Source organism: Hesperophylax consimilis, chromosome 21, assembly GCF_061612785.1.
Source record: "Hesperophylax consimilis isolate HC1 chromosome 21, BYU_Hcon_1.0, whole genome shotgun sequence".
In the NCBI taxonomy this organism is placed as follows: domain Eukaryota; kingdom Metazoa; phylum Arthropoda; class Insecta; order Trichoptera; family Limnephilidae; genus Hesperophylax; species Hesperophylax consimilis.
The window spans coordinates 11,308,803-11,333,198 of NC_142856.1; the positions used below are offsets into that span (position 1 = coordinate 11,308,803).

Sequence of the window (24,396 nt, forward strand, 5' to 3'; positions counted from 1 at the left end):
ACATGTTTAATGAACAAAGTTCACATCATCAGGTGCAAGTATACAGGAGCAAGTATATACTTGCTCCTGATATACTTGCTCCTGATTGCACGACGCATGTTTCATGAGCCACGAGACATATTTCATGAACAAAGTTCGCATCGTGCAATCAGGAGCAAGTATATACTTGCTCCTGTATACTTGCACCTGATGATGTGAACTTTGTTCATGAAACATGTAGAGCTTATATATATTAAAGTGATGTAAACAAAGTTATTTGTATTTCAATATTATAAATAATGACATCACAAAGTGATAAGCGTTCAGAAGAAATTTTATTCTAAAAAATTAAAGAATAAATACTACATTTGTAGACATTAAACCCAATAATAAAACATTATTTGTGATATTTGTATAACAAAGAATAAGTATTAGATTTTGTAGACATTAAACCTAATACTAAAACATAAGTTGTGATAATGGTTTCAACAAAGAATAAGTTTTAGATTTTGTAGACATCAAACCCAATAATAGAACATAAGTTGTGATACTTGTTTCAACAAAGAATAAGTATAAGAGTTTGTATATCAACCCAATAATAAAACATTTTGTTCATTTGACTACCTACACCGGAAGGTGCCACTATTTGTGCAAAAAAAATCGCGTGGTATTTTTAGGACACGTAAAAACTGAAAGAGTTATCTGCCTCAGTTTTTGCCTATAATAAACAACTTTTTTGTTGTAAAAACTTTGGTGGTGCAATATAATCAACGATAAACTAGATTCCGACGATTCTACAAGAAACAAAATTGAATTAGTTGACGTGAGGCACTTAGTAGGATTTTATTTACGGTCATCTGTACCTACAAAAATGTTACTTTTAAAGAAATTTTGTGAGAAAAAGTTACACATACCACGTGTATCGACTATTCATAATGACGAAAAAGATACGAATTGTAAAATTTATGAAAATCGCACAAGTAGGTATACGGTATACACAAACCACAATTATTTTCCTAGAATGTGATGCTAACTTTTAAAACTTTCAATTATTAAAAAATTAATTATTTTATAAGAAAATCAAAAATTCTAATTTCGGTTGTCATTGTATCTGGCATAACTCTGATTCAATCAACTCAAATTTGCTTTTGAATTTACGTGTCATTTTCATAATTATTGAAACTGATTGAAAAGAAAAGACAAGTGATAAAGTATCTACCTATTATATAATATTTTTACCAAAAATTATTTTAATTGTAATTTTAAATTGGAACTGATTTTCAAGAATTATGACTATCCCGTGATTTAGAAATAGTCAGAAATAATATCCGATTCAGTATCACTTTAAAAGGGGTTCGAAATTCATTTGCGATTTCATCTTGCCGATTGGCCCGACTCGTTTTTCACATTCATCAACATGATAACCCAGGTTATTTTCTGTGTCTTTTTCTCTTTCATGCTTCATTAATGTTTTGTTAATTTTATCTACTTCAATGATGAAATATTTATAAAAAAGGTTGATAAGCATCAATATCAATTTGCTAGATGTATCAACTGGTTGATCCGAACAATAGTTTTATCAACCGACCGGTCCATTCGTCCGATTCAGAGAGAGCCCATGGGAGCACCAGTGCCCTCACCACCAATAAGTTTGTTTATTTCTTTGTTCACCGGAGGCCCTCCGAGTTGTAATTCGTGCAACTTCTTCGTCTTGTCTTGTCGGTAACTATAACTGTAATGCGTTACAAACACAAATATTGATTTTTTACTAATTAATTAAGAATCTCTTAAAATTATTCGTAATCCGGTTAAAACGGGATTGCAGGCCCTTAACGAATGAATTGATAGGTTTCCTAGTAAAATACGAATGTTTTATCATGCTGTAGGAACACTTGTTCAAAAAAATCTTAATATTTCCACTTTTCGTCATTGTATACTATCAAGTAAAATACAGGTGTTTCGATCTGTTTGGAATTTAGTAAAAGTTTATCAGGAAACGGCTTGCAATCCCATTTTTAACCGAATTTTCAATTATTTTTCAATAAATAAGCAATACTCATTTGTCTCCGTGTATCTGCACTAAATTAATTAATCTTTAATTATTACCAGATTCCAATAGATCTATGTGGAATTCACAATAATTTAACGACTGACCCCAATACTCGCTAAACGCTAAAAAGGACGAGTTTCTGGAAAAAAAGCTGACAACTTTTACTTTTCGAATAATGCTAAACTGTGGTCTACACTGGCATGCGTAAAAAAGCTTGCAGAACTTGATTGATTTCTTAACAATAAAGTGTCTCACTAAAAGTGTGGGCTCAAGGGTCATGAAATTTGCACAAAATTCTCTGTCAAGAATTTTCAGGTGGAAACGTTATTTCCGTCACGAGCCACGGGGCTTTAAAATGCTTGTTTAACTCAAAAAATTCGAGACGTGATACTGTTTCTTGCGTACCTTAAAATTGTTTAAAGGTGACAAACGAAGCCCGATAATAAGTAACTACTGGTTAAATAATAATAATAAAGTAAATACACAAGTAAGCCATAAATAATAACTAAAGAATGTGGAATGGGAGATTTGTGATGAATCATTGTGATTGTATACTACTGTCTTTAGAATAATTTGGAGCAGAACATTGATTTTCTTTATGGACGAAAATACGGCTTCCTCAAATTCGTTCTGCAGAAACATGCAATATTATGCTGTTTGTAAACTAACGACCAAAAAAATATGATCAAGATAATATGACAAGTACAAAAATGATCATTTGTGATTAGTGTCATCATCGTGAGGCTACACCCCAGGGTGAAATTTGGCCCTTCCACGAATTAATGTCGAGTACCTCATGCAAGATGCACAACAAATGTCCCGTACAAAAACATTAAATGTTCCGTCACCTTACCAAACATATTTGTCAAAATTGTTAGTAACTCTTTTTATTTTTATGACTACAAAAGGTTTTGTATTAATGCAAATATTTTAAATACTACAAATGTTTCGGATGTTTGTGTATTTGTACTACGTTTTGATACACACAATTTATGCCACCCCCGTCTCCAGGATACGAAGATATTCTCGAGAAATTTTCAAACCGCCCCCCTCTGCAATATTTTAGCTTCTTTTGGCTCTTTCAAATTTCACACTTCACTTCATTTGAGGTGGAACACCTTAACACCTTAAATCAGTATTTAATACCCCGCACAAACTCATTCTGAAATCGTGTCCTACCCAAAACTACCACAATTGATCTCTTGTGGCTGCGGTTCGTCGTCATCGCCTTCAGTCTTCACATCAGTCCTTCCCGTCCTACAGCAATATTTTCCCCAATCTACCTTTTGGTCGACTCCACTGGGATACCCACTTTTTCATGATTTCTCTGACCTTTCTTAAATATTTCCCGCGTTTCGCAGTCTTTGCTACCCACATAATTTTAAAATGGATTCATGCTCATTTAGATTTTCAAGTTCATTTTTCATTTTCAAGTTGTCAACACGACGTTTTAATAAGTTTTTCTAACTATCTTATGTATTTAATATTTACAAATTAGCTTGCGTATGTTTACGCTCGCCAAACTCTAAAAGTAGTCGACCGATATCGCTGAAAATTTCAAAGTTTGTTCTTATTAGTGCCAGCAGTGTTTAAAGAGTGGTTTGAAGAAGAAGTCGGGGATGCCAGAAGAATACTTAATGCAATATATCTGCACCGGAATGAGACGAATTAATGCACTTTTCTAACTGCAAAATTGCGTAGTGATGATAGATGGAAGAAATCGGAGACGCCCAAAAAAGACATTAGCAATAGCAAAGCATTGCGGGATAGTTTCTTATACAAAAAAGGTTTACCAAAGCAAAAAAGCCAGCTGAACTTATGATTTTTAATTTTACAGGGACCATTAAAAGTTTCAAATGGTTTTACAAAGTTAGAAATTAATATCATTTCTAAAGTTATTTTACTTGTGGGGACATTCAAAAACCATTAAAAAAGACGCATTGAACAGAGTGGTCAGCCTGAAACACTTTCAAATGAAACGATCAACTATGTGATACTTAGTTTATAACGACTTATTGTTATTGAGTTACTAACAATAAGAAATAAAAAAAACTAACAATAGAATTTTATTTGGTTGTGTTTTAGATCTCGAAAGCCATCAAAGTTTGCGGATCTTGTCTATGGCGTAGGAATATTACTAATTCATTGTCTCATCGTAAACTCTCCAGCCTTCTTTTCCTCGTCTCCTTCTTCTCCCCACTAATTCGAATTTTAGCCGGAGTTATAATTAGCTCAAACTTATACGAGTGCCTGTAAATTCCTCCACCATAGAAGCACTATTAAAATAACCATATCATCGAACATCACAACCAACTCTTCCGTAAGTCACATTTGCGAATACCTATCTTTATGGTTCAGCGAACAGAGCGTTAATTTACATAGGCACGTACCTGCCTAGATTATAACCATTATAATCTAACCCATGTGTCGATAATCTACGTGAATATCGCATATTTATGCTTATTTTAATGAGGGATGCCATAGTCACGTTGACTTCAGACCGTTGGTTGGGAGGTTCGGACTATAGGCTGTAACCACCACATGTGGTTGACTTAAGTAAAGAAAGTCGCAAAAAAAGACGCATTAAATAAAAAGATTATTTTTTATGTGAATACCGCACAAGAGTCCCAACTGGTTTCTACCGTCTGGAGCCAGTAAGACTATAGCTTCCTCAATTGAGGTATATTGTGAGGCTGAAGGAAGGGAAAGATAGGTAGAGAAAGGTGATGGGGAAGAGGAATGTGGGGAAGTAAGTGAGGAATTTCAAATACGAAAATTACATTACATACAATACAATTTTTTAGGCTATTTCGAGAAACCTATTATGAAATTAATCCAATCTCTCATAATTACAAATATCATTGCAATATTTTACATCAAACTTATAAAAAACAAATAACCAGTTTCACATTAACTTCAAGATTTTCGGTTATTTAGTTTTATATTTTTATTTTATTTATTTATTCCTATAGATTTACACACAGTACAATATGATACAAGATATAATTACAATATTTTTAGTGATTATAGATTATTATTGTACCTTATCAGGTCGAAATTATTGGTTTCTAACTAGGCAAATTGCCCGTTCCAAGGAACCAAAATATGTGAAAGTAAGCGTGTGATTTGTCTATGTGTATAATATATCTCATTAATGTTTTAATTTGTGATGTTTAATCGTTACAATCTTATGATAGAATCGAACTTGAGGTGTTGTGTATGTTTCAGTTGTGTATGAGCAATAATTAGAATAGTGGAAGATACATATAGTGTGTGATTAGTTTATGTCTATACTATGTCTATTTATTATGTGACGTTTTTCAACATTTTTTCAGATTCTCTTCTACCCAGTCCAATCAACCATTTAGTCATTATTGGGCCTATGTAGGAAATATTACAAGATTTTATGTTTAATTCATAGGGAATTTTGTTGTACAGTTTAGGTCCCAAGTATGTGTGTGTCTTTTGATACTTTGCCGTATTGCTCGTTGGGATCATAAGGTCATTTCTGGTGTGGCTTCTTGTGATATGTTTATGGTCAATTTTATTAATATTATCTAGATATTTATGTGCATGGAAAATATTATATCAGATATTTAGTTTTACGAATCAATAAAGATTCTTTTTAGTCGTATCCTGTAAAGTTTTCTATTTGTGGCTTGAAGGGTTTTAAAAAATATCTATCATTGCCACCTTATAACGTAATAACCAATTCGTGTTCGGAACACATATTATACACGTCTAAGACTTGTTCGTAACGACAAGATTGATCAATCACAATTGAAATCTATACATAATTATTTTCGTCTAATACAAATCCTAACAGAATATCTTCAGCAGTTCCAACCCTTTTGGGACTACGCCAACGTGAAACCGAAGAAATTTCTAACCACGAAGATGAGAAAGGATAGGAGATAGCAATATCAACATTTTCTACATCACTTTTGTCGCCATCTTGCGGTAAGGAAGTATAAAGTACGCGGGGCCTGAGGGTGGATTTAAAATTGTCACGCCCATCCATCTAGCGGTCCACCGGCAAAATATAATGTAATTATATTTCTTGCCTCCATGGTTCTAACAGATAATAAAGAAGGTGTTACAAATTAGCGATGCTGTTCTGAAGATTAAGCAAGTAGTCTTCGAAGAAGTTCACTGCCCACAGGAAAAATTAATGGATAGTATGATTGAGTTGGTGCCACACCTACGTGAGGAATGATCTGTGATTTGGAGAAAGTACCTACCTGCCTCATTGTAATATTTGGAACTTACCGTTTGCATTAAAAACCTGATCGTTACGTGTTACGACAGTCGTTGGCCTAAAACGGCGACCAAGCGCTTGCGTTGATCCAGTTTCATAATGCGGCATGTTATCGCCGAATGTGAGCAAATTAACCTGGCAAACGGCTACATTATTATTAGTAAAAATATTATCAGGCCGTAACTTAGATTGGCTGACACTGACCAAATATTTAACATGATTGACGTACTAGATATACCTACGCGAAATATACAGGAAAACACTACTAAAGTTAATTTTGAAAACATCAAAACATCAAAAACTCCGTCGATCAGCACAATCTTTGGACACCACAAATACCAGCCAATAAAATCATTCAACAATCTTATACTCGGTACAAAAAAATGAGGGAAACGAAGAACATTTTACAAACAAATTTAAGATATGGATTAAATAAGAAAAAAGTGTTATCTTAAAGGAATAAAAAATATAAATAATAGAGATATTACACACAACCGTATCAATAATTACATACTTATCGCTTAATTTTTTAATACCGCTTTTTTTTCCGACTTTATGTCCGGGTTAAATCTTCTACACAGGAAAAACTAAACCCTTCCACACACTTTTCCACAAATGATCATCTAATCAATCCACATTATGTAAGGGCATTATATAAACATAATAAATACAAAATATATAAATAGATCAAATGGGAAAATAATTCACCGACTCCAGATATTTTCAAATCAGAGGGTTCGGCTCAGTAGAACTTCTAATTAGACCTTTAAATCCCACTGATCCCCCAATATAAATATTTTAAAAAATCTTTCGTAATACATGTATTTAAAATGATTGATTTGCATTTTTATGTATAAATTCTTTGACAGAAGATCTAATACGCCTACATTTTGAATGAGAGAGCTAGGTACGAAGTTCAAATAATACAAAATAAAATTATAAAAATACTATTTAACTATAGACCAGATACCCCCACCAAAAGAGTGTACCAAGAAACTAACTTACTTAAAATTAGAAAACTGTACGAATACAACATATGCCTATTAATTCACAAAATCCAAAATGGCCTCATACACACAAATACTTAATTAATGAAAACATCACAAGTACATGACCACCACACAAGACAACATAATAAATTATACACAAATTCAGCAAAGACAGAGTGTGGTAAAAGAAACATTGGCCATGAGGGTGTACACATATATTATCTCCTTCCTGAGAGCCTGACAACCGTAAATAGAATAAATATATTTAAGAAAAAACTGTTTGCCCTCAAGATCAATGAGCAAAACAAAAATGCTCTTACTTAAGAAAAATATGTTACTTAGGTAGTAAACCATAATTATTAATATATATATTATTTTTGTTTTAATCAATGTACACTTAAGTTAACAAAGCGAAATATGTATGTATTTCTTTTAACTTAATAAATAACTAAAAAATAGGTATAATGCCAGTAGCCGAAATAACAAATGGTAATATTTTTATAGTCTGAGAATGTCAAATTCTTTTTATTTCATTTCATATCTGTGTATTTTCTTATTTTTATAAATAGATTTTTGAATATTATTAATTTGGAATAGCGACATCAATGATATACGTTACTTTTTAAATTTTGTCATGTATAACAAAATACCTACAGCCTTCATTATTTTTTTATTACTTGATTTTATTTATTTTAACGCAGTTGGCGCTAACAAAAAATGTCCAAAGAAGACAACCTACCCTTATGTATAGAAGTACTAATTTAGAAAGGATGAAAATAGACTGAACGCTGTAGAAATGAGATCCCTGGGGCGTATGCGATAAAACCATGTATGATCATGTGAGAAATGTGGAGATCCGCAAAGAGTGCAAGGCTGATGTAAGCGTAATGAGTTAGATCAAGAAAGGGAGGCTTAGATGGTTTGGGCATGTAGAGCGAATGAGAGAAGAAAGGAGTGTAATGAGAATATATGATACTAATGTGAATGGTAGCAGAAGTCGGGGACGCCCGAGGAAGATATAGCACGATCAAGTGAATCAGATACTTGAGTCGGGCCATGCCAAGAGTCAGAATAATAGAAGAGTATGCATGAAAAGATGTATGAATGTGAATGAGGCAAGGAGTGTGTGCCAAGACTGAGTTGTTGGAGGTCCGTCCTCTCTGCCCTAAGGTGCTCTCTGATAAGCACTCTGTGTGGCTCACATCACCAAATAATGTTTTATAAAAAAATACCGCTATAGTATCAATATCAGCAACAAAAAATAATAATGATCATATAAAATGGGGTTGACGTTCAGGAATAACTTACACTGTCAAATTAACCCGAAAAAATATTTTGAGTAAAGGGAAAGATTGATACGAACTCACCGAACTGGCATACAATAAACGAAAAGATGTTGTTTAGGACATTGGAGGGGACCCACCCTTTCTCGACGGCTGTGTGAGGAAACTGATTGTTTAACCTCCTTAGCCGCACACGTCAGGACTCTATTTTTTTTGTAAAAAAAAGCTAAATTTATTTTAAAACGATTCTAGACCCTCCAATGTCCCTGCATGCATGATTTTTAGTACGAAATAATGTATGCATACTTACATTAATGGTAACACAAAATAAGAACACATCTGAAATGTGTTCGCCTGGTGGTTTGGCATCTAAAATTAAATAATAAATAAGGAGAAGAATATTTACAAGTGGAAGTATGATTGAAACATAAAAATATACAAGCCGCGTATCGAGGGCAGTTTACCCCACTGTCACGGGGCAGTCCCGGCAAAAATGAGCGTGGCAAGCGGCCTGGCCACAACGATCCCAAGCAAGTTGTTTAGAACAGTTTTACGTTGTCAGTTCCTTTTTTGCCCACTTGCAGAGATGAGTATCTCAACCTTGACTGATGTTTGGTAATTTTTTGTTACAGGCCACTTCCGCATAGAGCAGTTGGACAAGATATCCCGCTACCTATACGACAACTATGGATCGTGCGTGAAGCTGGCGGGCATCATGGGCAGGCCGGACATTGTATTCATCGCGGACCCTGACGACATCGAGAAGGTGTTCAGGAATGAAGACCAGTACCCTCACAGGTAATTTGCGCTCGTTCGACTCGTCAGATAGTTCATGAGTCTATTTGAATCTCTGATACCTAATCAAACTCAAGAAGGGACGATTCAAACGTATTAAATGCATTACACCAGTGAGTGCTGTCATCATTATTCTAATAACTTATGTTGTAGATATTTAAAGCCGTACTTCTAAATATTTATCTTTATTTCTTCTTCTTCTATCTACCTTCTTTCTTTCGCGACTGCACGGATTTCTTTTTTATACAAATCTACAGTTTTTTTCGAGATTGATGAAATTTGGCACACTTTATCTCCAAGACAAGAGGAACAGGTCTACGTGAGATTTTGAAAAACCATTCCCACTCCCCTTTATCACCCCTTAAAACATAATTTTATCACTTTTGATGAAATTTTGGGTTCCATGATAACTGATCACACCTTTAAAAATGATATTAAGTCATTAAAACCGATGAAAAAAAAACTAGCATATAAACCTAACGTAACCTAACCTAACCTAACCTAACGTACGTAACTATTTAATCTAGTTTTTGGTTCATTACTTTTCATGACTTTTTAAAGGTGTGTTGAATTGTAATTTTGATGAGTTATCTTGTCACCGCAATTTTGTACACTTGAAGTTCAAAATAAGAGGAATTATTATTTACTCCACACTGATGAAAGAGATGGTTCAAATAATATTGTTGTATTGCCCAGGAAAGTAATTACGGGCACCATTATCTTTTTTCCTACGCAAAAGGCGTATGGAGGGATATGGGGTTGCCCTTCATATACGCCCTTGATGATTCTACTCTTACCTTGCTTTTATTTTCAGGCCATCGATGCCGTCTCTCGTATATTACAAGACTGTCATGCGAAAAGACTTCTTTGGCAAATATGCTGGCGTTCTGAGCGTGTAAGTTATATACCCAACATATTATATTTAAATATCACTCATCAAAGGCTAACTAATTAACCTTGTCGTTCGTGAAGCTATCCGAAATGTGAATAGAAGTGAAAAATGTCCGATGTTAATCAAAGTATTGTATTTAGACAAGGAGAGAAATGGAGTTCTTTCCGTACCAAAGTTCAACAAGCCATGCTGCAGCCCCGGACTGCCAAACTCTACATTGGAGCCATAGAAGAAGCTGCCACTGCTTTGGTTGAAAGGTAATATCTCTTTGATCATAGATAAAAATTTTAAAGAAAAAACCGCACTACATACAACTCAATTATTGCTCCACATTTTAACTACTGCTCAACGATTATTTTCTTATGTAATGACAGAGAACCAAATAAGTTTGTAAAATTTTCAAAATAAAGTAATGAGAATAATACAGGCGTTAAATACAGGGTTTTCCAAATAGAGGTGTTATTTTTATATTCAATCGTAAAATATCAATGGTTTCGTTGCTTGTGTGGCACATAGCGCCGTCTTATTGAAAGAAAAAAACGTTGTCCAGATTAATACCATCCAATTCCGGTCATAAAAAATCATTAATCATCTCTCAATAGCGATTCATTCACCGTAACTGTTGCTCCAGCCTCATTTTCGAAAAAGTAAGGTCCAATGATTCCGCCAGACCATAAACCGCACTAAACAGTCCCACGTTGAGAATAGAGAGGCTTTTCAACAATAACTCTTGGGTTTTCCGAGCCCCAGATGCGACAATTTTATTAATAGAGTAGTTTCTACTTGTCAAATGTCAAAAAATGACAGCTTCAAAAGTAACATCTACCGAAATAGCTAGCTATTCAAAATAACACCTCTTATTGGAAAACCCTGTAGATTATCAAAAGGAACTAAATTGGCTAACAGTATAACAGATGCTGACCTTGAATACGATGATATTTATAATAACAAACCTATTACCAAAATCCTTTTTAGAGAAAATTATGTACAAAAAGTACATAATTTACAGAATAAAATTATGCTACCAAAAAAGACAATACACAACATATTTTACTATACATAGGCCAGTGCAATTAGCGATTCGCGATCGAAGTAATTCCGGTAGTCCCAATTTTTTTATATGTTATATAAACTGATCCCCTGATGTAAAATCTGATTTTCCGACCTTGGCGCACCTGTGCTCGCGCCGCCATTTTGAAAAAACTGGCCGAAATCGGGCCAAAATCTAGTTTTTCCCAAATATCTCATTTCCAATGCAAATTTCGGCTAAAGTATCTTAACAAGTATAATAGAACATAAAATAACCTACAACTTTGGTTAACAAAAATTTCTTCTATCTCTAATAGGTACCGAGGTAGAAAGTCGTAAAGGTGCGTATATTTTTGAAAAAACAAGTTTTTTGCGCGACTAGGTTTGGTTTTTTATAAATACCTCGTTTCCAGTACAATTTTGTGAAAAATTTATTGATAATAATTTTGTAGAAAATAAAATTTCGTTAAAGAAATAGGTATATAATTTATATTTTTTATCTCTATTACGTATCCAAACTCTAATCCACCAAAACCAGGCCAAAAATTGAAACTGAGGTTAGGTGTTTTAAACTTGGCATTCCTTGATTTTATTTTTCTTTAACAATTATTGTTCTAAGAACATATACGTTGACAACAATCGTCATGCCTAGCTATAAATATAGTAGATAGACTATTTCAGCATATCGGTCGCCATACATTCCCAATGGGAAGACCACTAAAATAGGCCAAGCCACTACATTTGTGCTCGCAGCTTGGTTTGACATGCCTATCAACGTAATCACAACATACATTTAAGATTATTAATACAATTAAGATGATAAGGTACATAAAAAAGATAAAAAATTGGTATTTTCGTAAAATTAACATTTATTGACATTCTTTTCTTTATTAGTTAAGTTGTCAGCATAACAAAAAATAAAATTAATGGTAGATCAGTTTAGACAGAAGTACGAGCCCTTGACTATAGTTTCTTACTTCTGGCCCTGAATAGCTTCTTCATCTGTCTTATCACCCAAATTTGTGGCGACTGGGTCATCATATTCCTGTCATCGTCATCAACGAAGGCTTCTACAGCATTCTCGCAGGAGTTGCCATTGCAATGAATGCAGAGTAGGGAACATTTCAAACCCGACTTTCTGCAGGTGCACTTTCCAGCGCAACCTTTTTTACATTGACATGATATGAAGTTCAGCAAGGCCTGAGGTGCAGCTTTCTTCAACATTGTTACTGGAGTAAGTAACCCAACAGCATCCTTTTTCCACCCCCATTCAGTCGGATCTTTATCGTGATCAAGCCAAGTCTGCACTTGCAAGTATGTTCTTGAAGCGTGTTGCTGGACTGCATCTTTGGTGGGTGGTAGCCTGGATAAATTGAATTTGTTCTTTTTTACTCCTTTGACGAAAATGATGTACCTTAAATTTTCCAAATTTGATTTCTCGTTGCCGCCATACAAAAGTGCAAATAGTTGTTCGGCAGCCAAAGTGATTGTTTCTGTCTTTGCTTTTGGGTCTTGAAATACACGAACAAGTTCATTCACTGAGTGGTTCTTGAGAAGAATATTACAAAATTTGTGTTTGCCTTTACCGAACGGAGCTCCAGTTGTATCGCTACCACTTATGGCATGAAGTAATAAAATGTTTTCAACTATTTCGATGTGTTTAAAACATTTTTTCGAGTACAACGCGTTAGAACTTTTTGGTAATATACGTTGAGAGGTGAGAGAGCTGTGAGGAGTACCAGCAGATCAATATCCTGACCAACGATTATGACTACATCATGTTGAGATGACAACGAATTTGCTGTGTTCACTAAGAGAACGTCAGGATGCTCTTCAGCTTGTACTGTCGTTATGTAGGATCGTGCAAATGAGGTTCTGAGTAGGGAAATAAAACGAGACTTGTTCTTCTCGTTTCCCAGAAACTTTTCCTGTGGCACTTGTGGGTGCATGCTTTCAAAAAACAAAACTTCAGCAGAAGTTGTAACTCTGGCACGCCGTGCTCTTTCCACCCCTTTAGTGCTTTTCTTTTCCATAGAATCTGGGTATCCATAGTGATTTTGCACATATCTGACATATTGCTGGGAAATTACTGAAAAAGGATGAGCACGAGCCCCATACAACTTTGTGCAGTAAATATCCTCCATCAATTACCTGTATTTTACTGCTTCCCAGTTCTGTATTATTTGGTAGAGGGTTTAATGATGAATAAAATATAGACTTCGTTCTTTTGCGCATGCCTTCTTCTGAGAAAAGAGACAATGGTACAGGAGAGAGTTCATATTGAAAATATTATTTAAGTTCACTTTCAGATTTTTTGGCAATACACATACGATGGAATAGCATTAATGGATCTATTGACATAGTCACACCCTGATTTTTGACACTGCTGGTCACCGCCGCAAGAGAAACTATTGCATCATACGTTTTAAGTGTAGGTTTCCAAAGTTCTTGTTGATAACTTTAGACGTAGCTAATTTCCCCATATTTTCAGCCATGTGACAAGTGACAATCACGTTTGTTTTAGGAAATGGTTCATGGCAAGCAAACCAATCAATGAGAGTTTGAACGTCTCGATCATCCCTCTTAATTCTTGCAGGCCTCATCTCTGCATGTTGCTCTGACGTTCCCGATTCAATCCCACAAAATGACTCGATACCCTCACAAATGTTATGCAGATAAACGAATCCAGCAGTCCAACGAAGGATGGAACTGTCTGTGATTCCCCGTCCTTGGGTCAAACCTCCAGATGTTTCATCGATCTCATCAGAGTTTGTTCGATGGTCATGTCAGACCAAATCCCTGACCAAAATTTATGAGACCGTCGGATCGTAAAGTAGCCCTCTTTTGTAAATCTTTCATACTCGATTGCACTGAATCATTTCGAACTGAACGCTGCTGTGACACTGACGCTGTCAAGCTCCGCTCCAGGCTCAAGACGTGATACGCGGCAACTGAAGGGAACCGGAGGGGAGGAGTAGAAGGGTGGGGGGTAGCCCTCCCCATACCGAAGTGCCCTCTAGTAAATTTATAGATGTTTGTATTTAAAAATGCAAAAAAAATCTAATAACGTGATAATAAACCGTGATAGATTTTCTGTGCGTACCTACTTGGATTTGTTTATTCTTTATATCGGTAAAAAACTATATAAACATAAAAACGGCACAGCTTTCTTTGAAATTTTATGTTCTACATAATTGGTATCAATAAAATTTTCATGAAATTCCACTGGAAACGAGGTATTTATAAAAAACCGTTAGTCGCGCAAAAAACCTGTTTTTTCAAAAATATACGCACCTTTACGACTTTCTACCTCGGTACCTATTAGAGATAGAAGAAATTTTTGTAAACCAAAATTGTAGGTTATTTTATGTTCTATTATACTTGTTAAAATACTTTAGCCTAAATTTGCATTGAAAATGAGATATTTGGGAAAAACTAGATTTTGGCCCGATTTCGGCCAGTTTTTTCAAAATGGCGGCGCGAGCACTGGTGCGCCAAGGTCGGAAAATCAGATTTTACATCAGGGGATCAGTTTATATAACATATAAAAAAATTGGGACTACCGGAATTACTTCGTTCGCGACCCCCTTTTTGGCGCTAATTGCACTGGCCTAACAAAGGAATACAATATTATAATGCGCTACCGGTAAACATAAAGTTGGCACAAATTGATAGATTCAAGCTGGATTCTGGAGGCAATATTCAAAAGAAAATGCAATAAATAATGAAAATGTAATAATGCACGTAGTTAATTAATAATAAATTTCACATTTATAAACTTGCTTGCACATATGGCTTAAGTAAAATTTAATAATTACGTATGGTGGAAATAGACGAAATCATGAGAACAAAATATTATTTAAGTTTACAAAAATACAAGTGATACATACTAGAACTGCTACCTTTCCCAGACTTTTTATGACCCAGCACATTTTATTTGATTAAAGCATGTTATTTCATTGAAAATTATAATATATAGTACCTATACTTGCGGCACTTTCAGTGTTCCACTTTTCGGTAGTTGCTTTCAGCCCTGGTGAGAGAGAATGGTTCAGAATTGAAACGTTGCTTGAAATGGTTTTAGCCAAGTTTGGTGACCAGATCTGAATAGAAAGGACACTCCGAACCGTACTCTTTCCATCTCCTTTTCCTCCTTATGCCCTTCCAACTCTCTAGATCCAGTTAACAGGGGGTTAATTGGGACTCTATTGCGTTTTTCTGATAAACAAAAAAGAATAATAATGAAGTTTTGTTTATCTCTACATCGGCTCATTCTGTAATTCATAGATACATAGATATACATATATACACGTAGATATTTTACAACAACAAAAAACTTATTTTATTCCAAAAAACCCCACATTCCAGCTAACCGATGCTACAGCTAATGTTTTTTCACTACAACGAAAAAAGTGCCAGATATTCATTATTTATTTGGCGTTTGACAAAATAGTTCCTTCCTTAAATTTTACGTTTACCAGTTGGAAAAATTCATTGGCATCTTCCCGCTATTTTGGATTTAAACGGACTAAAATATGGATGACTTTTATCGTGTTCATTTCCATAGTTAGCCTAAGGGTTAGTTATTTCACAGAATTTGAACAATTCATTAAAATAAGACTTGGTGATGAGTAAAACCACAATTTCTATTATTTAATTATTGAAGAAAATATTAGCGATTCCTAAACGAAAATCTGAAACAGATTATATCTTTTTCTGATTTTTCTGTTTCAGATTTTCGTTTAGGAATCGCAAATACTGACTTCAATAATAAAAAAAAATAATGAATAAATTTCTATGTTCTCTGAGAGTTTTATTCAGGTACTGTTATTATATCGCAAAGGGCCAGTTATTTCACAGAACTGAAATACTAATATATCTGGATTGAAAATTTCACCGAACTTGAATTTTGACTTTGTAAATTTTATGAATTGTTCAAATTGCGTGAAACTACCCGTCCTAAGACAATTAAAATAAATTGTCAGCAGAGATTCGAGTAGGTGCTTTAAAAAAAATTGTAACAACCCGGAAATTTTACCGTTGATGGTATTTTGTTTAGGAATTAATTATCTAATGCATTTAAACCAACTCTTTATATACGATTAATTAACAAAACTGATTTTAATGGCATTTACAGAGCGCGCAGCATTAAGGATGAGAACCAGGAAATGCCGGCAGACTTCATGAACGAATTAAACAAATGGTCACTTGAATGTAAGTACCAAGTAAAATGAAGTTAATTGAATCCCAGAAACTTAAAAGGTAAGTACCAGAAAAAATATTCCTGAAATGGTCACTAGAAATTGACATCTCTAATTATACCTGGCACTTACGATATTATACTTATATAAGTGCAAGTAAGTGCCAGAAAAAAGGAAAACGTGTTTTATGCATGAAATTGATAGTTCAAATAATTTACCAGAAAATGTTTAAAAAATTTTAATGGCGTTTTACGACCTTTTTAGTTTCCTGCATTCACTAACTGTATAGTAGTAATACGTATAATCGTTTTGATATTTAATTTCACAGACCATGATTTCTTTCCCAAGGTCTTAGTTGTTAGTGTTTCGATTGGTATTGTTTCGTTGTAATTTGAAAGATTTACGCCGGTTTTCACTTTTACGGTGGGAATAAAAATTGCGAGTATAAATTACAATGAAAATGTGCAATAACATATTCTCGATTACATTCATAACTGTAAAGAAGAAATCTGTTTGGGAGTCCCACTAAAAACTATTGCTTATAAACATAATTAATGTTATTCTACCTACGATTTTATTACAAGTTAGTTATTAGTAAAATTTACATCCTAAAGCAGAAATTCTTCTTTATAAAGCAACGGTACAGATATATCAAAAGTCGAGCAAAAGCTTCATGAAATTTTAGTAACTTTATCTGTTTAGAATTTCTAGGGTAAAGCAACAAATTTTAACACATATCACTCATTAGATAAAGAGATTTGAACTTACAGTTCTTACTTTGGTTGTATCTATCTATATAAATAAAAATTTAAAAGTTCGTTCAAAATCTTAAATCTCTGCTTTGAAATTTTGACACAACGTTGAATTCGAATACTCGTTTGTTTTTATAACCTATACTATAGAAATGTCACTAGTGACAGGTAAAACATGCTTTTATGAAAAACAGCGCCATCTGTTGGACGTAAAAGCAACACGTGTTATTGTTTATCTATCGGCACAGACAGACTGAGCCAAAAACGCGTGGCATGGCACAGCTAGTATCATAATATGTTTTGTGTAAAATATATATATTTTTTTTTTATGTACTTTAAGCATAAGTTTTTATTTTATTTGTTCTGATTGGTTGATAATACAGCGCAAATCAGAATGAAGATTTTTGTAGTTTTTAATGGCGTGGTAAATATAAAGTTTTGCCGTTGGGTCATTTTAAAATTAGGTGGAATAATAAATTGATTTCCTTTTCGCATTAGTTTGTAATATTCCTGATATTCTTTGATATTTTTTTCTTACCCAATTGGTACTGAAAATAGTTTATGTCCTATAATGCCGTAGATAAGCATAGAACGAAAAAGGGCATAGCACACATTTATGATTATTTTCACATAACAAATAATTCTTAACTCATCTAGTGAAAAACTATTTAAAAAAAAAGAAAAGTATTTTCCCCCCTCACGCTGTTTGTTGTTTTAAATCGGGTCTTTTTTATGGACATAAATAACAATTATAACAACCCGTAAACAATCATAGAATAGTCTGAATTTGACACATCAGTTCCAATTTTAAAAATTATACTTAAATTCTGAACTAATCCGAGTTTTAAAGAGTTAAAATCACATACAAACCCACAACCGAAATTAGTATGTTTGATGACATTTGTACTTCGTTTTTATACGTTCGATACTCTTATATCGTTTAACGTGAAAAAAACCACCGGTCAGAATCGGAACGCTGATTGGTTGCTTGAAATGACTTTAGCCGTGTTTAGTGACTAAATCTGAATATCTAGGTAGGTACCTCTCAACCTTCCTATTCCCCATCCCCATTTCTAACTTTTGTCACTGCCTTGTTTTGTCATGGGACCGTTTTGTCGCAGCCATTGCCAGTATCGCCCTGGACTCCCGACTGGGCTGCCTGGACGACAGGTGCCCCGAGGACACGCAACAACTCATCAACGCTGTCACCAAGTTCTTCACCAACGTGCGCACCCTTGAGGTCAAGTTCCCCTTCTGGAAGTTTTTCAGCACGCCCACCTGGAGGAGTTACATCAGTGCGCTGGATACCATCTGGAGGTACATATCTCACTACTAGTTGACCTAAATATTGACATGGCCTTCACCTCACCGTTGACCTGATTGTTGACTTGACTATTAATTGACCTAATATATTCATTGACCCAAAATATTTATTGAACTAATATATTCATTGACCGAATATATTCATTGACCTCATATATTCATTGACCTAATATATTTATTGAATTATTATATTTATTCACTTATTATACTTATTGACCTAATATACTTATAGACCTTATATACTTATTGACCTAATATAATTATAGACCTAATATTGACCTCACTGTTAACCGCATTGTAGATATCACCGTTGTCCTGATTGTTGACTTGACTATTTATTGACATAATATATTTATTGAACTAATATTCATTGACCTAATATATGTATTGAACTAATATATTTATTGACCTAATATATTTATTGACTTAATATATTTATTGACCTAATATATTTATTCACTTATTACATTTATTGACCTTATATACTTATTGACCTCACTGTTGACCTCACTGTTGACCTCACCGCTGTCCTGACTGAGTGTTGACCTGAGAATTTATCTGAGCATTGAATCCACCGCTAATCCAACTTTTTACCTTTGTTGACTTTACTAACTGATTATAACTGGTGACTTTTTATTTGACGGTTTGCCCGAATGTTGACCTAAGTAATGACTTAACTCTTGATTTGACCACTGACCTGACAGTTGACTTGCCTGTTGATCCGACTTTTGAACTGATTATTGACCAGATCATTCTCCTCACTGTTGAACTAATTGACGACATGTCTTAAATGTTCACTTGATTGTCAACATAACTGGATAGTCTGTAACTTCGTTTGCGTTTTCCATTTCGGGTTCAAGTTGGTGGCCGTGTTGGATACTACCTTTTTATTCCACCAGAGTACGCACGAGCGTGACGAGCTGTCAAATCAGAATAATTAATACTACGCGAGGTCTTTACTTAGAACTACTGGCCCTTCATGCAATTTTTTATTCGCTTTTGGGAACAACTCATATGGTCTAATAGTACGAGAGCCCACGACCAAAATTTTTGTCTCATAGCAATACGGCCAAAACCGCATCAAATCGATAGATACGATTATCCTGAACTCGAAAATACCAATATCAGACATTTTCCGCGTAGCGTTTGATCTGACCGAATTTTAAAAATTGTCAAAGAATTTTACCGAACTGCATCATAGCAATATGTCTGATTTGCAGACTGTAGTTGAATGATAGTTCTGAGATACCGTAAACATATTTTTCAGACGTTAGTGGTGTAGCGCAAACCCGTAAAAACACTTAAAAAAATGAAAAATGAGACAAAAAAAATGTCTCATAGCAATACGTCTGAAAATCTTTTTTATTAGTAAATTTTGGTTATTTGATGCGAACAAAACAATTTTCAGACGGAAATGTGAACGCATTAAATTTTGAGACCGTTTTGAAAATGTTAACAAATTTTACCGATCGGTATCATAGCAATATGTCTGAAAATTGTTGGACATGATAAAATAAGTTGTCCACATGTGCAAAAAATTTATATCAGACAAATTAAGTGTAGCACCTTCTTTATCAGACAACTTTTCGATACTCAGATATCATTTAAAAATCGTATTGAGGCATCTTGAATTTTCTGTTACAAACCAATGAATACGTTGCGACCCTGAATTTATTAGATGATAATTAACAAAGAATTTACCCGAAACCGTAACATTGAAGTTGAAGGACTAAAATAAATCGCACAAAAGGAAACTGGGATGAAGTTGAAAAAAAACGGTTTATTCAAAGTTACAAAATATTCTCGTATTCAATCGCTGTCGGATTCGGAATCGTCGTCTTCGAAATCACTCTTTTAAATTTTTTTTTTTTTTAAAGCAAAGCGGTTTTATTTAAAGCACACTTGAGTAAGTTTTACAAAAGAAATAAGTGATGACATCTGTCATCTGTCAAAGTACATATAATAGACAAAGGAGATTCTTGAATATCTATGAAGGCTGTAAATTAAAAAAAAACATTTAACAGAGGCGTCGGCCAGGCGACTCCGAAACGTTATTTTCGTTTTTGGGAGTATATGCTACACTTAAAGTGTCTGAAAACAGGTTTTTAGTAATCATGGCAGCAATACGAAAAGTTGAAAAAAAAAATTATCCGTATTGCTATGATACAGGTCGGCTAAATTTGTTGACATTTTCAAAAATGCGCTCATGCTATATGCTACGCGCAAAATGTCTGAAAACAAACTTTTTCGTAATACAATTATAATCATCAATGCAATCATCTTACAAAATAATAAAATACTGGATACAATAACCTTCATGAGCAAGCAGTATGAAGATATTCTCCTCCGCGTGCGGGAGTTAGAAGATAAAAATATGGTGTTAACAAAACAAAATTCCTCTTTAGAATCCCGAATTGACCTACTAGAAGGCCAGCTTGAAAATGTCGAAAGGTCGGCAAGAGCCAAAAATATAGAGGTGAGGGGAATACCCGAAATAAAGGGAGAAAGTTTGAAAAATATATTCCACAATATATGCCAAACCATTCAATCAAAAGTAAATACTTCAAACATTGAAGCGTCCTACAGGACACAAAAACACAAAAATGGACCTATTGTTTTTAAACTGACCTCGAATCGCGATCGAGAACAATTACTATCGGATATAAAAGCCTTCCACAAACAAGCATCCAGTCCCGAGGAGAAGCTCAACACTCTGAACTTAGGGATTGCCGGACCAAGCTCACCAGTCTACGTTGCGGAACACCTGACATTTCGTGCTAACCACTTGTGGTACCTGGCCCGCAAAGCTACAAAGGAAATTTTTTTTAAGTATTCGTGGATCAAATCAGGGCAGATCTACGTACGTAGAGATATCGGAACACCTGCAATTCTTGTTTCTAATGCGGAGACACTGGCACTACTCTCACCAAATTCATCACAATTATAGTTCTAAAATTATCATGTGTAAAACTTTTATTGTATCGTATTATTATTTTTTTATTGTACTTGTTTTGAGGTATCACATATATTGTACTAGTGTCAGAATCAAGAATCCGGTAAAAGATACTATTCCTATTTCTATTGCTTTGAAACATCAACATTATTTTCCAACATTGCCAACAGTAAAAACTCTACATACAACTTGTTTTCTAAATTGCTCGCCAAGTTTTGTTCAGCTTCTAGTCTTCATCCAAAGTTTAGCTACCAACACCCTACACCAATTTAAAAAATGGAAGATAATATAAATAATATTTTAGACCAAGGCTGCCCAACCCCAGGCCCGCGGGCCACAATGTGGCCCGCGAACGAATTACAAGTGGCCCGCGTAAACATTTTCAAAAATCCCGCCAATTTGAAAAAGTGTCGCGGGCCTGCGCGCGGTTACCAGTGTTGCCGACGGCGATTTATCGCTATTTAGGCTTACTTTTGAATCAAAAATACACCGGTTTTCGCCATAATATTTTTCGCGTCGAAATGGAATCCTGTAGCCACCCCCCCCCCCATGGAATTCGAAAAATTGCTGTGGGGTATCACATATGATGTTTGGGTGTGCGGAATTTTTTTTCAGCGAAGTTCCGTAACAACCCCCCCCCCACGGATTTCAAATATTTTGTGGGGAGCACTCATTTAGAATTTTTTTTTCGTGGGGAATTTTGTTTTATAGAAATTCTCTAACAACCCCCCCCCCCCATGGAAATAGGATCCGTCAGGTATTCAGTGGCCCGCCAGTGATTCAAAATCGTCAATTTCGTCCAACTGCTAAAAAGGTTGGGCAGCCTTGTTTTAGACAATTTGTCGCAGATTCCATGTATCGAAACAAGTAGTTCTGTAGAAGTTCAAAAAACCCTAAATAAATCCAACCTAAAAATATTTTCCATGAATATCAGAAGCATGAACAAAAATTTCAATGAACTAATGATACTACTTACAGAACTTGACTCAGACTTTGACTTGATTATTCTGAGCGAATGCTGGATCAGAGATAACTATATTCCTAAAAACATAAAAAACTATAATCAATACAGTACTCAGAATAACCAATTACAAAATGATGGCGTTATTATATACATAAAAAATCATATACAATACTCTATAAAGGAAATCACAATAACTCACTCAAATTGTCTTAAACTTGAAATAGAAAATAGCGTTACTGTTCTAACTATATACCGATCACCGAGCACTTCCAATATAACACCATTTTTAAACTCGCTTAATCAGTTTCTGGCATGTATTAGAGATCATGAAAATGTTCTAATTATTGGTGACCTAAATATTAATATTATAAATACAATGCATCCCCAAGCAAACGACTACATAAATTTATTAACTCTTCAAGGATTTATCCCAGCTATTACAGCCCCTACTCGTGTCTCAGAGTTATCCGCCAGTTGCATAGACCACGTCTTTGTCAAATGTAAGCTAAATATCAAATCTCTCATATATCAGTGCACTGTGACAGATCACTACGCTACTATCACCTCCATTTCTCATAAAATTCAAAAATTACCAGCATCCACTATACAACTAAAGAAAATTTCTTATGACACTCTCTTCAAACTGGTTTCCAATGAAAACTGGTCAAATTTATACAAAATTAGCGATCCAAACTTAGCGTGTGAATCTCTCATCAACATCCTACATAAGCATCTGAAAAATGCCACATCCCACACACACAACAATCAAAGTAGTCGTACAATTAAACTAAAACCTTGGATAACTACTGGTATTTTACACTGTATCCGCAAACGTGATAAACTTCATAAATATTGTAAAAATAACCCCACTGATTACGAATCTCTCTTATTTTATAAAAGATACAGAAATGCCTGTAAAAAAATAACCTGTACGGCCAGAGAAGATTATTATAGGAAACAGATAGAGGAAGCTGCGAATGATAATAAAAAAATCTGGAACATTGTCAAAGAAATATGCTACACCGACAAAATTACCACACCCATAAATAAAATAACCATCACAAATAAAACACTAAATGCAACCGAAAATTCAGAAACAATCGCAAATCACTTCAACCAATTCTTCTCTACAATCGGATCGGATCTAGCAAATAATATTTTAAAAAGAAATAGCAAGTCTGAAAATAATCTTGCAAATACTATCTTTCTCGATAATCTGAGTTATGACCCTTTCAATCTCACACTAACAACAGAACAAGAAATCACTGAAATCATCAATTCACTCAAAAATACACACTCCACGGGAGTTGACAATATATCCACTAAACTAATTAAACACCTTAAACCAATCATTGCTAAGCCCCTTGTATACATCACAAATCTAAGTTTTCGAACTGGCCTTTTCCCAAACACTCTAAAACATTCAACAATTATTCCTATCTTTAAATCAGGGGACAGATCAATCGTCAATAACTATAGACCAATATCTCTACTGAGTCCAATCTCTAAAATAATCGAAAAAACAGTAAAACAAAGGCTCTACAAGTTTCTCGAAGAAAATAAAATCCTGTCAAAAAACCAATACGGCTTCCGCAAAGGTCTTAGTGCATCAGATGCAATTGCAGCTTTTACTAAATTAATTTCTGATAACCTCGATAAAAGTCGCAAGCCCCTCGCTGTATTCTTGGATCTGGCTAAAGCCTTTGACACTGTATCTCACCGCATACTTTTGAAAAAACTCTCACAGATAGGAATAAAAGGTGTTCCTCTTAAATGGTTTGAGAGCTATCTAACAAATAGGTCCCAGTCAACTATTATTAACTCCGCTAAAGAGTATAGAAGTACAAGTTTGCCAATCACATATGGCGTGCCCCAAGGCAGTGTGTTGGGCCCACTTCTGTTTCTAATATACATTAACTCGTTATGCA

At 34.5% G+C, this 24,396-nt stretch overlaps 1 protein-coding gene across 1 annotated transcript in view; it reads left to right on the plus strand.

Moving 5' to 3' along the window:
- LOC149413617 (putative cytochrome P450 301a1, mitochondrial) overlaps positions 1–24,396 on the plus strand; it is a 75,298-nt gene that overhangs the window by 45,494 nt on the left and 5,408 nt on the right. Inside the window, exons 3-7 of the mRNA XM_089644737.1 lie at positions 9,192–9,357; positions 10,169–10,249; positions 10,387–10,503; positions 16,413–16,489; positions 18,350–18,545. Coding sequence (XP_089500863.1) covers positions 9,192–9,357; positions 10,169–10,249; positions 10,387–10,503; positions 16,413–16,489; positions 18,350–18,545 — 637 coding nt within the window. The remainder of the gene's footprint in view (positions 1–9,191; positions 9,358–10,168; positions 10,250–10,386; positions 10,504–16,412; positions 16,490–18,349; positions 18,546–24,396) is intronic.